The sequence below is a fragment of the Coregonus lavaretus genome (assembly GCF_964263955.1).
Source record: "Coregonus lavaretus genome assembly, chromosome: 9".
NCBI classification, from domain to species: Eukaryota; Metazoa; Chordata; class Actinopteri; order Salmoniformes; family Salmonidae; genus Coregonus; species Coregonus lavaretus.
The window spans coordinates 2,460,371-2,472,045 of NC_139996.1; the positions used below are offsets into that span (position 1 = coordinate 2,460,371).

Genomic DNA, 11,675 nt, shown 5'->3' on the forward strand with positions numbered 1-11,675 from the left:
AACCGAGGACAGACGATTTTTACGCGTTACGAGCTTCAGCACTCGGCGGTCCCGTTCTGTGTGAAATTTGAAATAATCAAGATAACAGGCTACAACATAACACTGTGCCCAGGGCCAGATAATCATGAGGGTAACCCTGGGCCAGATAATCATGAGGGTAACCCTGGGCCAGATAATCATGAGGGTAACACTGGGCCAGATAATCATGAGGGTAACACTGGGCCAGAAAATCATGAGGGTAACACTGGGCCAGATAATCATGAGGGTAACACTGGGCCAGATAATCATGAGGGTAACACTGGGCCAGATAATCATGAGGGTAACACTGGGCCAGATAATCATGAGGGTAACACTGGGCCAGATAATCATGAGGGTAACACTGGGCCAGATAATCATGAGGGTAACACTGGGCCAGATAATCATGAGGGTAACACTGGGCCAGATAATCATGAGGGTAACACTGGGCCAGATAATCATGAGGGTAACACTGGGCCAGATAATCATGAGGGTAACACTGGGCCAGAAAATCATGAGGGTAACACTGGGCCAGATAATCATGAGGGTAACACTGGGCCAGATAATCATGAGGGTAACACTGGGCCAGATAATCATGAGGGTAACACTGGGCCAGATAATCATGAGGGTAACACTGGGCCAGATAATCATGAGGGTAACACTGGGCCAGATAATCATGAGGGTAACCCTGGGCCAGATAATCATGAGGGTAACACTGGGCCAGATAATCATGAGGGTAACACTGGGCCAGATAATCATGAGGGTAACACTGGGCCAGATAATCATGAGGGTAACACTGGGCCAGATAATCATGAGGGTAACACTGGGCCAGATAATCATGAGGGTAACACTGGGCCAGATAATCATGAGGGTAACACTGGGCCAGATAATCATGAGGGTAACACTGGGCCAGATAATCATGAGGGTAACCCTGGGCCAGATAATCATGAGGGTAACACTGGGCCAGATAATCATGAGGGTAACACTGGGCCAGATAATCATGAGGGTAACACTGGGCCAGATAATCATGAGGGTAACACTGGGCCAGATAATCATGAGGGTAACACTGGGCCAGATAATCATGAGGGTAACACTGGGCCAGATAATCATGAGGGTAACACTGGGCCAGATAATCATGAGGGTAACACTGGGCCAGATAATCACGAGGGTTCCCAAGATCACATAGTGATTTATACTAGCTCTAATTCTGTGAATGTATATTTCTAATGTTCTTGACTTCCTACACCATGTCGATGCCAGGGCCCTTGGCATGAGGATCTTGAACAGTCATGCCACCTTTGTGAATGAGATTTATACTGTACAGCCAGTTCAGTCACTCTACTAACAGAAGTTAGAAATAATACTGCAATCACTGACCTATAGGCTGCAATGCATATATAGGGAGAATCTCAATTGCATTGCCTTGATTCCTCAAATCCTTCTTGAAACCCATTGCATGAGAAGGTCAGAGGTTTGACTTTCTCATCCAATGGGGTTTTGAGAAAAAGGCGAGGAGAGAGGGTGCGAGGAATCAAGGAAATGCAATTGAGATTCTCCCAGATTCACTGGGGTGCCCGCTGGGAGATAATGTAGCTATCACCACCTTGTTGTGATTTATTTCTACTACAGTCCTGACTAATTAAGTCACTTTCCAAGCATCAATAGGCTGGCTCACTCAAATTCTGTCACAATTTCACGGCTCACTCAAATTCTGTCACAATTTCACGGCTCACTCAAATTCTGTCACAATTTCACGGCTCACTCAAATTCTGTCACAATTTCACGGCTCACTCAAATTCTGTCACAATTTCACGGCTCACTCAAATTCTGTCACAATTTCACGGCTCACCCAAATTCTGTCACAATTTCACGGCTCACTCAAATTCTGTCACAATTTCACGGCTCACCCAAATTCTGTCACAATTTCGCGGCTCACTCAAATTCTGTCATAATTTCACGGCTCACTCAAATTCTGTCATAATTTCACGGCTCACTCAAATTCTGTCATAATTTCACGGCTCACTCAAATTCTGTCACAATTTCACGGCTCACTTAAATTCTGTCACAATTTCACCAGTCAAGACTAGGTATAAATCCAAAAATTAGGCTTAATTACAAAAAATAAATGATCTTTGGACATCATAGTGGCCAAAAGTTGAGTGAGGAAAAGTGCATAATAAAATGCTGCTGATGGCTTGATACCGAAACAGCTTTTAGTTCTCACCTTTTATTCCTGCACCATGATGTCCAAATAAAACATTTATTTGAGCATTTCAGCCTCAGTTTTGGATTTATTCCTCTTTAGACAGTGTGCGGGTTTCCATCTCTTTCAGTATTCACATTTTGATACCTACGCACCTGGAATCGACATGGATTTGTAATAAGGACCTTTAAAAAAAGAGTGCAGGCTGCCTCCTTTCATTGCCAGTAAAGACTATACACACTTGCAGTTTTGTACAAATGTCTCTTTATTTAGTGAAAGGCAACCCCAATCCACATCGTCCCCACCCTCTTGTCAGTGCAGTCCATCTTCTGTCTGTGGTGGAGCCACTTCATGATGTCCTTCTCCTGTTCCATTGGAATGTTCTTCTGTATCATTTGGCAATATAACAATCTGTAACAGGACACACGCAGGGATCATAGACATGAAACACTATGGCGAATGAGTGTCGGAACTAGGAAACTGAGAAATGTCCGACTTGGAAACTCATTGTAAAAAGATAATACCCGATAGGAAGCTCCACAAAAGAAAATGTTCAACTCAGAAGTTCCGACTTTTCATGAATGCAGCGTAAGTCTCCGTGATTGTTTCCTTACCTGTCAGACATAGATGCCGACCCACAGTAACAGAAACAGCACTCCAAAGCCCATGAAGAGAGACGCCACCAGGGAGATGAGCAGCTCTTTGTACACGTCCCTGGTGTATTTAGTAGACGTCACTTCGTAGCTGGGAGAGAGTTAAGGTGCAAAACATAATGGTACACAAGAGACCAACAGTTATATCCAGTCTATCTAAAAAAAAAAGAAAAGGGACTTATTGCCAACACATTCACCTACAGTAGTGTACAGTATCCCTATGTGAATATTTAGACTCACCAACAGCTTCTATTCCACACCAAGACTCACCAACAGCTTCTATTCCACATCAAGACTCACCAACAGCTTCTATTCCACACCAAGACTCACCAACAGCTTCTATTCCACACCAAGACTCACCAACAGCTTCTATTCCACAGCAAGACTCACCAACAGCTTCTATTCCACATCAAGACTCACCAACAGCTTCTATTCCACATCAAGACTCACCAACAGCTTCTATTCCACATCAAGACTCACCAACAGCTTCTATTCCACACCAAGACTCACCAACAGCTTCTATTCCACACCAAGACTCACCAACAGCTTCTATTCCACACCAAGACTCACCAACAGCTTCTATTCCACACCAAGACTCACCAACAGCTTCTATTCCACACCAAGACTCACCAACAGCTTCTATTCCACATCAAGACTCACCAACAGCTTCTATTCCACATCAAGACTCACCAACAGCTTCTATTCCACATCAAGACTCACCAACAGCTTCTATTCCACATCAATTCTTGTTCAGTCACAAAATTGATTGTCAGGTTTATTTAGGAAGTGTATTCCAAATCTCTGCCTGTTGCTACTTCAGTCAATCCATGTATTTCACTTGAGGTGGCATTCTATGTACAACATCAATCCCTGTTCTTCAATCCTAAGTCGTAGCGACCCACAGGGTGTATTAGTTGACATTGGTGCGTTAATACTGGGCTGGAACAAAAGCCTACATGTTCAGTGTCTCCACTCCCCGGGCCTGAAGACCACTGATTCACAGTCAACACAAAAACGGTCACTATGAAGATAGACGACCACGGAAGGATACACAAAGAACCACGCGGTGAAGAACATCCCGATAGCCAGTAGGACCACCGTGAGGTGGGGGAAGACTGCCGGGTTCACCGGACTGGTGTATCTGGTCATCGCCTCGAGCTCCTGAGGGATGAAGAACAGAGACAATATAGAGATTCACATTTCTGGTTAGGGACAATAACCCACATTTCAAATTGGACAGGTATGTTGCCAACTGTAAATAAACAAGGGGTTTCAACTTACTAACTAGGTAAATATAATGAGTTAGGCACACATCAACCAGCTTATTGACTGACTTCATCATGACAGTCGATGACGTTCTCTGGTTTTAATTGGCACTGTCTGTGGGAGGCTGTATTGGGTGTTAGCTTGCTAGCTACAGTAGCTAGATAAGCTTGATCTATATTGTTCTGCTATATTAGCATAGCTAGCTGCTGTATTCCCATCATAACATAGCTACATGTTCTGTTATCTGTTCGATTAACTGATGAATGGCTATAAACGTAGTTCACTATCTACCGACATAACGTTAGCTGAACCAGTTAGAGACCTCTCAACGCCCAGAAATCTCCAATTCACCAGCTCTGTAAGCCTCATGTCAAAATACGTTCATTGATCACCAAATATGGAGATTCGCTGAGCAACCGTCTTCATTTACTCCCGTTACGGCCGGTATGTACTTAGAAAAACATGTCTAAAAATATGTTTAACAAGCCATCGAAAAAACGCCTATTCAGCTCCGACGCGTGGTCTGATACTCTGAACATTAACACGCATCGCCTGCGGTACGGTTTTGGATGCATAAGGACCTTATCTTTCATATCGAGAAATAATTAAATGGCATCGATTCACACCTTGTGTAGGGTTAGGGTTCCCAGACGGCCATATCTCCATGTTACAGCGCTGGTTTCCAGAAAACAGACGGAAGACAGAGGGGACTGACTACCGGAGCTAATGACTTATCTGCTTCTCAGAACTCCTGGGTGGAAACGGGAGACAGACCCCACAAACCTGTTGTCACTGAAAAACACTGTCGGCTGCAACTCTGTTAAAACCGCTTAAAACACTCATTTAGCGTTTGTGAAATGATGTGTTGATGTTATATGAAAGTACAGGGATTTATGTTTCTAAAACCGTTCCGCAGTTGAGAATCGATTCACGTTTAGCTGGAGTATTTGGCTGTTTTGGCTTCCGGAGCCAATTCGCCTTTAAAACAGAACATGTAGCTAAGGTCCTTGGACTATAACGGTAACGTTAAATTAGGCTCCTTTAGTCCAATATTGGGCTAGTAAGCTAATGTTGGCTAGTAAGCTAGCCTTTACAACACGGAAACGTCTACCTACAACAACCATTTTAATACATTTAAATGTCAGGTCTTAATTTAGACAAATCGCAATACGTAGCTATAAGTCGCATTTCATGATCAAGTTATTCTTAGGAAATGGTTCATTAGCTACAAATCCCTTACCATTTTGTTGAGTTGCTTGTTCCTAACGCAGAATCCAATACTTGAAAAGAGCCACGTCAGTTCTCCCGATGTTCTCAAATCAGCGTAAAAATCCTTTGCCGCCACCTAGCGGGCTGGAGAAACAGGTTCATGCAGAATCCATAGTTGATTTATTCCAGGTTTTATTCATAAACAGATTATTTTACATTAGATTAATTTTAAGATTAGCACAAAATAATTTAACAGATTCCTTTACATGAAATTATTGTGCTAATCTTAGAATTAATCTATAAAATAACTATGTTCCTGACTGTGATATGCTGCTTAGAGCTTTCCCTCCTCCTCCACCAACCAAAACACACATTTTGTTTTCAATCAATATTTTATTTACTGCACGCATCCATATTATAAGAACATGCTCTATTTTTTGGGGGGGGGGGGGGGGGGACAAAAACAGCAAAGACTTCAAAATAAATGCCATGATCATGTATTCAAAACAAAGGAAGAGGTGAGACTAAAAAGCACATAGATTTATAGGGAGAACTTTAAAAGCAGGAACAGGAAGCATATAGAGGTGAATGAGGGAGGGGCTGGGGTGAATATGCTTTACAAAGTGATTCAATGTTCATAAAGTATTTTAGTGTTCTGAAGGGCTTTAAGCCATAAGAATTAGAGTAAGAAGATAATAAACTTATTTCAAAATGAGTGATTTGATATTTTCATTGTAAAGTTTTAATTAGAAACGTGTGTGTGTGTGTGTGTGCGTGTGCGTCTGTGTCTGTGTCTGTGTCTGTGTCTGTGTGTGTGTGTGTGTGTGTGCGTGTGTGTGTGTGTGTGTGTGCACGCCCATGTGTTTTCTTTTTCAGTGACACAGGTAAAAGCCGAATAGTGATTTTGATTGGCACAGAATTTCATAACAGAGCATAACAACGTTTACATATTAATGATACAACAACCATGATACAGTAATAAAGAGTAAAAATTATAATGATAAAACAGAAATAACATAATAAAAGGAGCATAGATTGTTACAAAATGAAGCTACACAGTAACATTGAATCAATTTCTATACCATTTAAAACCAGTTGGAACCACCATCAGAGCATTAAGCATTTCATATATACAGTGCTAAACTAGAAGAACTATGCTGGTGTCACTATAAAGGCTGGCTGGTGCATTATAAATAAGCTAAAATGGTACACTGTACTCATGTATGGCAACATCATATTGGTAATACAGTGTATTACAATATCTTTATATTGTGTCATCTTCAATTAAGTATATTCATTAGATTATTTGTTTTGGAATTTAGATTTCTCATGACATGACAGGTAAGAGTTAACACTCCTGGCCAGAGGGACATTGTGTCAATACATCTGTTTCAACCCACCAGGGCCTGTATTACATTTTAGTCATTTAGCAGACGCTCTTATCCAGAGCGACTTACAGGAGCAATTAGGGTTAAGTGCCTTGCTCAAGGGCACATCGACAGATTTTTCACCTAGTCGGCTCAGGGATTAGAACCAGCGACCTTTCGGTTACTGGCACAACGCTCTCACCCACTAAGCTACCTGCCGTATTAGTGATCAATGATTTTATTTTTTGGACATGGACAACGGGGACTTGATCCTAGATCAGCACTCCTACTCTGGGGTGATTTGTGAATACGGGCCCAGGTCTCTGTATCGGGGAGATGGTGCATTTTGAATGCCCATGAGATGGGAGTACGTATTTTGTTAACTTGAGACATTCAGATAGCAGATAATATCGTCCTGTGTAGCTCAGTTGGTAGAGCATAGTAATACATGTATACAGTATACTAAATACTGTATTGCATGACATATGAGGAACATAGTCGATAGTATATCAAATAGGATAGTGGTCAGTGAGTAAGGAAAAGATATCACTACAGAAAGTATTAGGCTAATAACAGAGTACATGTGAAGAGCTGTGTTTTCCAGAGGAGATAGTTATAAACATGGCTTAAGGGAAAGGGTGTTGTTTCCAGTCAGGGAGGGGAAGACAAAAAGTGTTACACAGACCCAGAGCAATGAATGGAAAGGCCAGAATAATACAATACTCCAGTGTATAAATCCATGACTCTTTCAGAAGGCTGCAAGCATGGCTTCTGGCCAAACCTTTTTTCTCCTGCAGTTACACAAGGCCATGTCACAAAATGGCCACCTCTGTTAGTTTAAATAAATAGGATTTCAACACTCTGTGGCTCAAACATGAACAGCATTCAATCAATCTGCATTCAATCAATCAGCATTCAATCAATCAGCATTCAATCAATCAGCATTCAATCAATCAGCATTCAATCAATCAGCATTCAATCAATCAGCATTCAATCAATCAGCATTCAATCAATCAGCATTCAATCAATCAGCATTCAATCAATCAAGTCCATGAGCTGCTTCTGTCTTGAGATAAGCCAACCTTCTTGTAGAGAAAGATAAGGCACCAGCGTTGATATCTGCGTGGGTTATCAACATCATGATCGAGAGCAGAAAAAAATCTCCAATCTTCTCCAATTCAAACATATAAAGTTAACATACATGTAGCTAAGAAAGTACTTTGTCTTAAACACAAATTTAGCATTTGCTAGAGGTCAAGCACTATTAAATCCAGTGAGTGAGTTACAGTGTATTAAGTTTCCAGTGGGCAAGTTAGTGTAAAAAAGTATTTTCATTGTTCTTGAAAGATATAGTCAGTGTTGGACCTGAACAATGAATGCAGTTATCAACTGCTGAGCTCATACAGTGTATATACAGTGTTCCATCCAGTCATAGAATTAGAATCATGCTAACTCTATGGTTCCAGTATACAGTGTTCCATCCAGTCATAGAATTAGAATCATGCTAACTCTATGGTTCCAGTATACAGTGTTCCAGATCATACATTGCAGAGCCACACTGTATATTTAGAAAGATATGGTTCTTATACAGTGTATAGTGTTTATACTCTGCATGGTGCAATGTTCCCAGTTATCTGAGTTGATATCCAGTCTTATCATGGTGAGTCATTCCTTGTAGATTTAAAATGGATTTACTCCTGTGATTCAATGCATTTAAAATTGAAATGTGCTTCTCCTGTTTCTTTATGTAACATTGACCTTCGTGGATCAGCTAGCTACCTGTATAGATGCATCATCATCATCAAAAACAAGCTAATGTAGCTGAAATCACATCCCACCCACCAGTTGCTTATCTGTTAAGACTAATTTATACCCTATATACGCAGAGCAAGTAGTGTACTATATACGGAATAGGGTGCCATTGGGACGCAACCAGTGAGTAAATAAATCTGACCCAGAATAAAGCAGCCCGGTACGTAATATAACGTTACTCATGATACGCCACTGAGATCATCTGTGACTCCCCTATCATTTGCTGAGGCACAGTATGTGTCCCAAATTGCACCCTATTCCCCATGTAGTGCTCCATAGGGTGCCATTTGGGACCAAGCCACAGTGTTCTAGAACCAAATGTAATTTACAGTGTATTAAACATTTAACCATTCGTTCAAAACAGGGTTTTGTTTTCAGTCATAAGGAATGGTTAGAGTGTAGATACGAAACAAGTTCAGTAAAATGTGTAAGGATGCTATAAATTGGCTGGTGGATAGGAGTTGTGGTGGATAGGAGTTGTGGTGGATAGGAGCTGTGGTGGATAGGAGCTGTGGTGGATAGGAGTTGTGGTGCATAGGAGTTGTGGTGGATAGGAGCTGTGGTGCATAGGAGTTGTGGTGGATATCAGCTGTGGTGCATAGGAGTTGTGGTGGATAGGAGCTGTGGTGCATAGGAGTTGTGGTGGATAGGAGCTGTGGTGCATAGGAGTTGTGGTGGATAGGAGCTGTGGTGCATAGGAGTTGTGGTGGATATCAGCTGTGGTGGATAGGAGCTGTGGTGGATATCAGCTGTGGTGCATAGGAGTTGTGGTGGATAGGAGTTGTGGTGGAGGTGTAGTAGTTAAGATACCCTGGGTCCGTCGGGATACGTTCAAAGCAGCATACTAGTTTGCATGATTGGTTCCCTGTCCTCTCATTCGCAGCTGCTTTGAATGAGGAAGTAATAGTCCGAGTATGGTGGTGTGGTGGGGGCGGATACGTTCCCCTCCTCGACGCCACACCGCACTTTCCTCTGTCAGAAGGAGAAGACGACAGAGGTCAAGAGGTTAGATGAAGCAACTTTTATATGGATTTTAAATGGTCAAATGTATTTCAATTGAATACTTACAGACTGGGCCACTCTGAAGTGATAGGTGACGTCCTGGAATGACAGTACAGGTACTGACCACAGGTGATCTGTCCCCTGAGGAGGAAGAGGTCAAGAGGTCAGTCAGTAGCTCTGTAAGCCGGGTAGTCAGCAACATAGTTGGGGGTCATTTCCACTTCAACTCAGTTAATTTGGGAAGTATTGGAATGTCAGTTGAAGTGGAATTGACCCCTGGTCAGCAACATCTCTAATGTTTATCATGGTAGTGTGTAGATGCACCTTGGTAACTGTTCTCTCTCCGGCATAGAGCTCTGTCTCTGTGTGGTCAGGACACAGACGTCCTCTGGTGGCTCCACACTGTCTGACCCACACACTGGCACTGGAACTGAGGACAGGAGGGAAGAATGTAATGTTGTTTGTAGTGTTCGTCTTATCATTGGAAATAACTACAAGTTGGCCTGCCTGGCAGTTGCATGTGTGTGAACAGTAGATATACTGCGGTTGTCATTTCCTGTTCCCTTGTGCATGACCAGAGCTGATTTGGTCTACGGTTTTGTATCATTTAGTGTGTGTGTGTGTGTGTGTGTGTGTGTGTGTGTGTGTGTGTGTGTGTGTGTGTGTGTGTGTGTGTGTGTGTGTGTGTGTGTGTGTGTGTGTGTGTGTGTGTGTGTGTGTGTGCAGTGAACATGTGCTTGTGTTGGTTGAGGTGAGTGTGTGGAGCAGGCTGTGTGTGCTCACGTCATGTGTAGAGTGATTCGGGACATGGAGGAGTTCCTGGTTCCTTGGAGTGACACGGAATAGCTGTAGACAAAACACCAAAATCATCACAAACTCTACGTCAAATGGGATCTTAATGTCATTTATTCGACAAAATGTCATGTATTCCACAGACGTTTTGAATTACAGTTTAACTACATACATTACACTTTACCCATACAGTCTTAGGAGAACCACACAGGCAGACCCACCTGCAGCTGTCGGGATGTGGACAGTTGTGTGATGACATCTGTTGGTCTGTCTCCAGGATGTGCAGATCTATAAGGGAGGGAGAAGATCTTGGTCCTGCTTCCTCCTCTGTGCTGCTGTGTGTGTTGTCCCTGCGTTGTCTCCGAGGCAGGGGCAGTGTCTGCTGGCCTCCAGGCAGCCGGTTGGTGGCCCCTCCTACGCCCCCCAGGTCCCCCCCGGGGGCGGGTCTCTTAGCCTTGGACAGGTACATGGGGGCGGAGGTGTGACTGAGACGGTTCCGATAGCGTCCGTCCTTGTCCATAGGCCTGGACCTGGCCTTCTTGTTGATACCGGCCAGCGTTGGGACCGGACTACTCAGCTCTACAGCAGAGCGGATGGAGACAGGTACCATTAATGCTTATAGCAACAAACCCAAGTTGATATATTTGCTGTGTCACAGTAACGTCACTTAAGCATTTATGAAACACTTACTCACTGGTTATGAATGTGTTATGAAGTGAAGGTATGGTGAAGCATTTAATCTGATATGGTAAGACAGATGGGTCAATGTTTTCTTACCCAATGTAGACTGGTTGTTGCTTGGCGACAGAGCAGTTGCTGACTGGTTGTTTGTGGCAGGTGGACAGCAAGCTGCAGGATTGGCCAGTGAAGGAGAGGGTGGGACTGTATCTGCACAGAATAGGTAGGTTCATAACGTATAGACATTAGGATCAGTTTGGCTTCTATTGTCTTTATGAGAACCCCAAAACAATACTCTATACTCCGCGTTTAGATCTTTAAAGTCTGTTACAAAGACACGATGCCCATCTTTAGTCAGTCGAATGACTTAACAATTGTAAATAGGCCCTAAGAGATAGCTACTCTTTTTCTGCCACTAAATACATTGACTGTCCCCTCTAACATTCCAAAGAGGGATTCATATGTCTCAGTGTGTGTCTTTGACCTTGAAGTGTTGAGGTGGTGGATCGAGGAGCGGAGGCCACCCTTCTAGATGATTCCACTGCAGACCTGGACCTGAGGGGTATGAAAGCGTACAGTACAGAGAGAGGAGAGAGATGGAATAGAATTTATAGCGGATGGCATCAGGTGGGGTCAGGTGCGTAGATAATTGCACAATCATCACATGTAATAGAATAG

General features: G+C 42.9%; 2 protein-coding genes across 3 annotated transcripts in view; both read right to left on the reverse strand.

Moving 5' to 3' along the window:
- Positions 1 to 2,465: 2,465 nt before the first annotated feature.
- On the reverse strand, positions 2,466 to 5,446 carry tmem258 (transmembrane protein 258). 2 transcript variants are annotated; one of them, XM_084168104.1, is made up of 4 exons: positions 5,378 to 5,446; positions 3,923 to 4,032; positions 2,833 to 2,962; positions 2,466 to 2,629 (listed from the first exon to the last, which is right to left on the reverse strand). In XM_084168104.1, the coding sequence occupies exons 1-3, from the start codon at positions 5,378 to 5,380 to the stop codon at positions 2,836 to 2,838; spliced, it is 240 nt and encodes a 79-aa protein (XP_084024230.1). In that variant the 5' UTR covers positions 5,381 to 5,446; the 3' UTR covers positions 2,466 to 2,629; positions 2,833 to 2,835. The 2 variants fall into 2 exon arrangements, with proteins under 2 accessions (XP_084024230.1, XP_084024231.1); XM_084168105.1 differs by lacking the exon at positions 5,378 to 5,446 and adding an exon at positions 4,764 to 4,886.
- A 3,240-nt stretch (positions 5,447 to 8,686) lies between these two features.
- Positions 8,687 to 11,675, reverse strand: part of LOC311134609 (myelin regulatory factor-like) — a 56,211-nt gene continuing 53,222 nt past the window's right edge. Inside the window, exons 18-24 of the mRNA XM_084168344.1 lie at positions 11,482 to 11,552; positions 11,097 to 11,207; positions 10,541 to 10,898; positions 10,311 to 10,373; positions 9,852 to 9,957; positions 9,594 to 9,668; positions 8,687 to 9,497 (exon numbers count right to left, since the gene is read on the reverse strand). Of these exons, the coding sequence (XP_084024470.1) occupies positions 9,399 to 9,497; positions 9,594 to 9,668; positions 9,852 to 9,957; positions 10,311 to 10,373; positions 10,541 to 10,898; positions 11,097 to 11,207; positions 11,482 to 11,552 (883 nt within the window). The 3' untranslated portion in view covers positions 8,687 to 9,398. The remainder of the gene's footprint in view (positions 9,498 to 9,593; positions 9,669 to 9,851; positions 9,958 to 10,310; positions 10,374 to 10,540; positions 10,899 to 11,096; positions 11,208 to 11,481; positions 11,553 to 11,675) is intronic.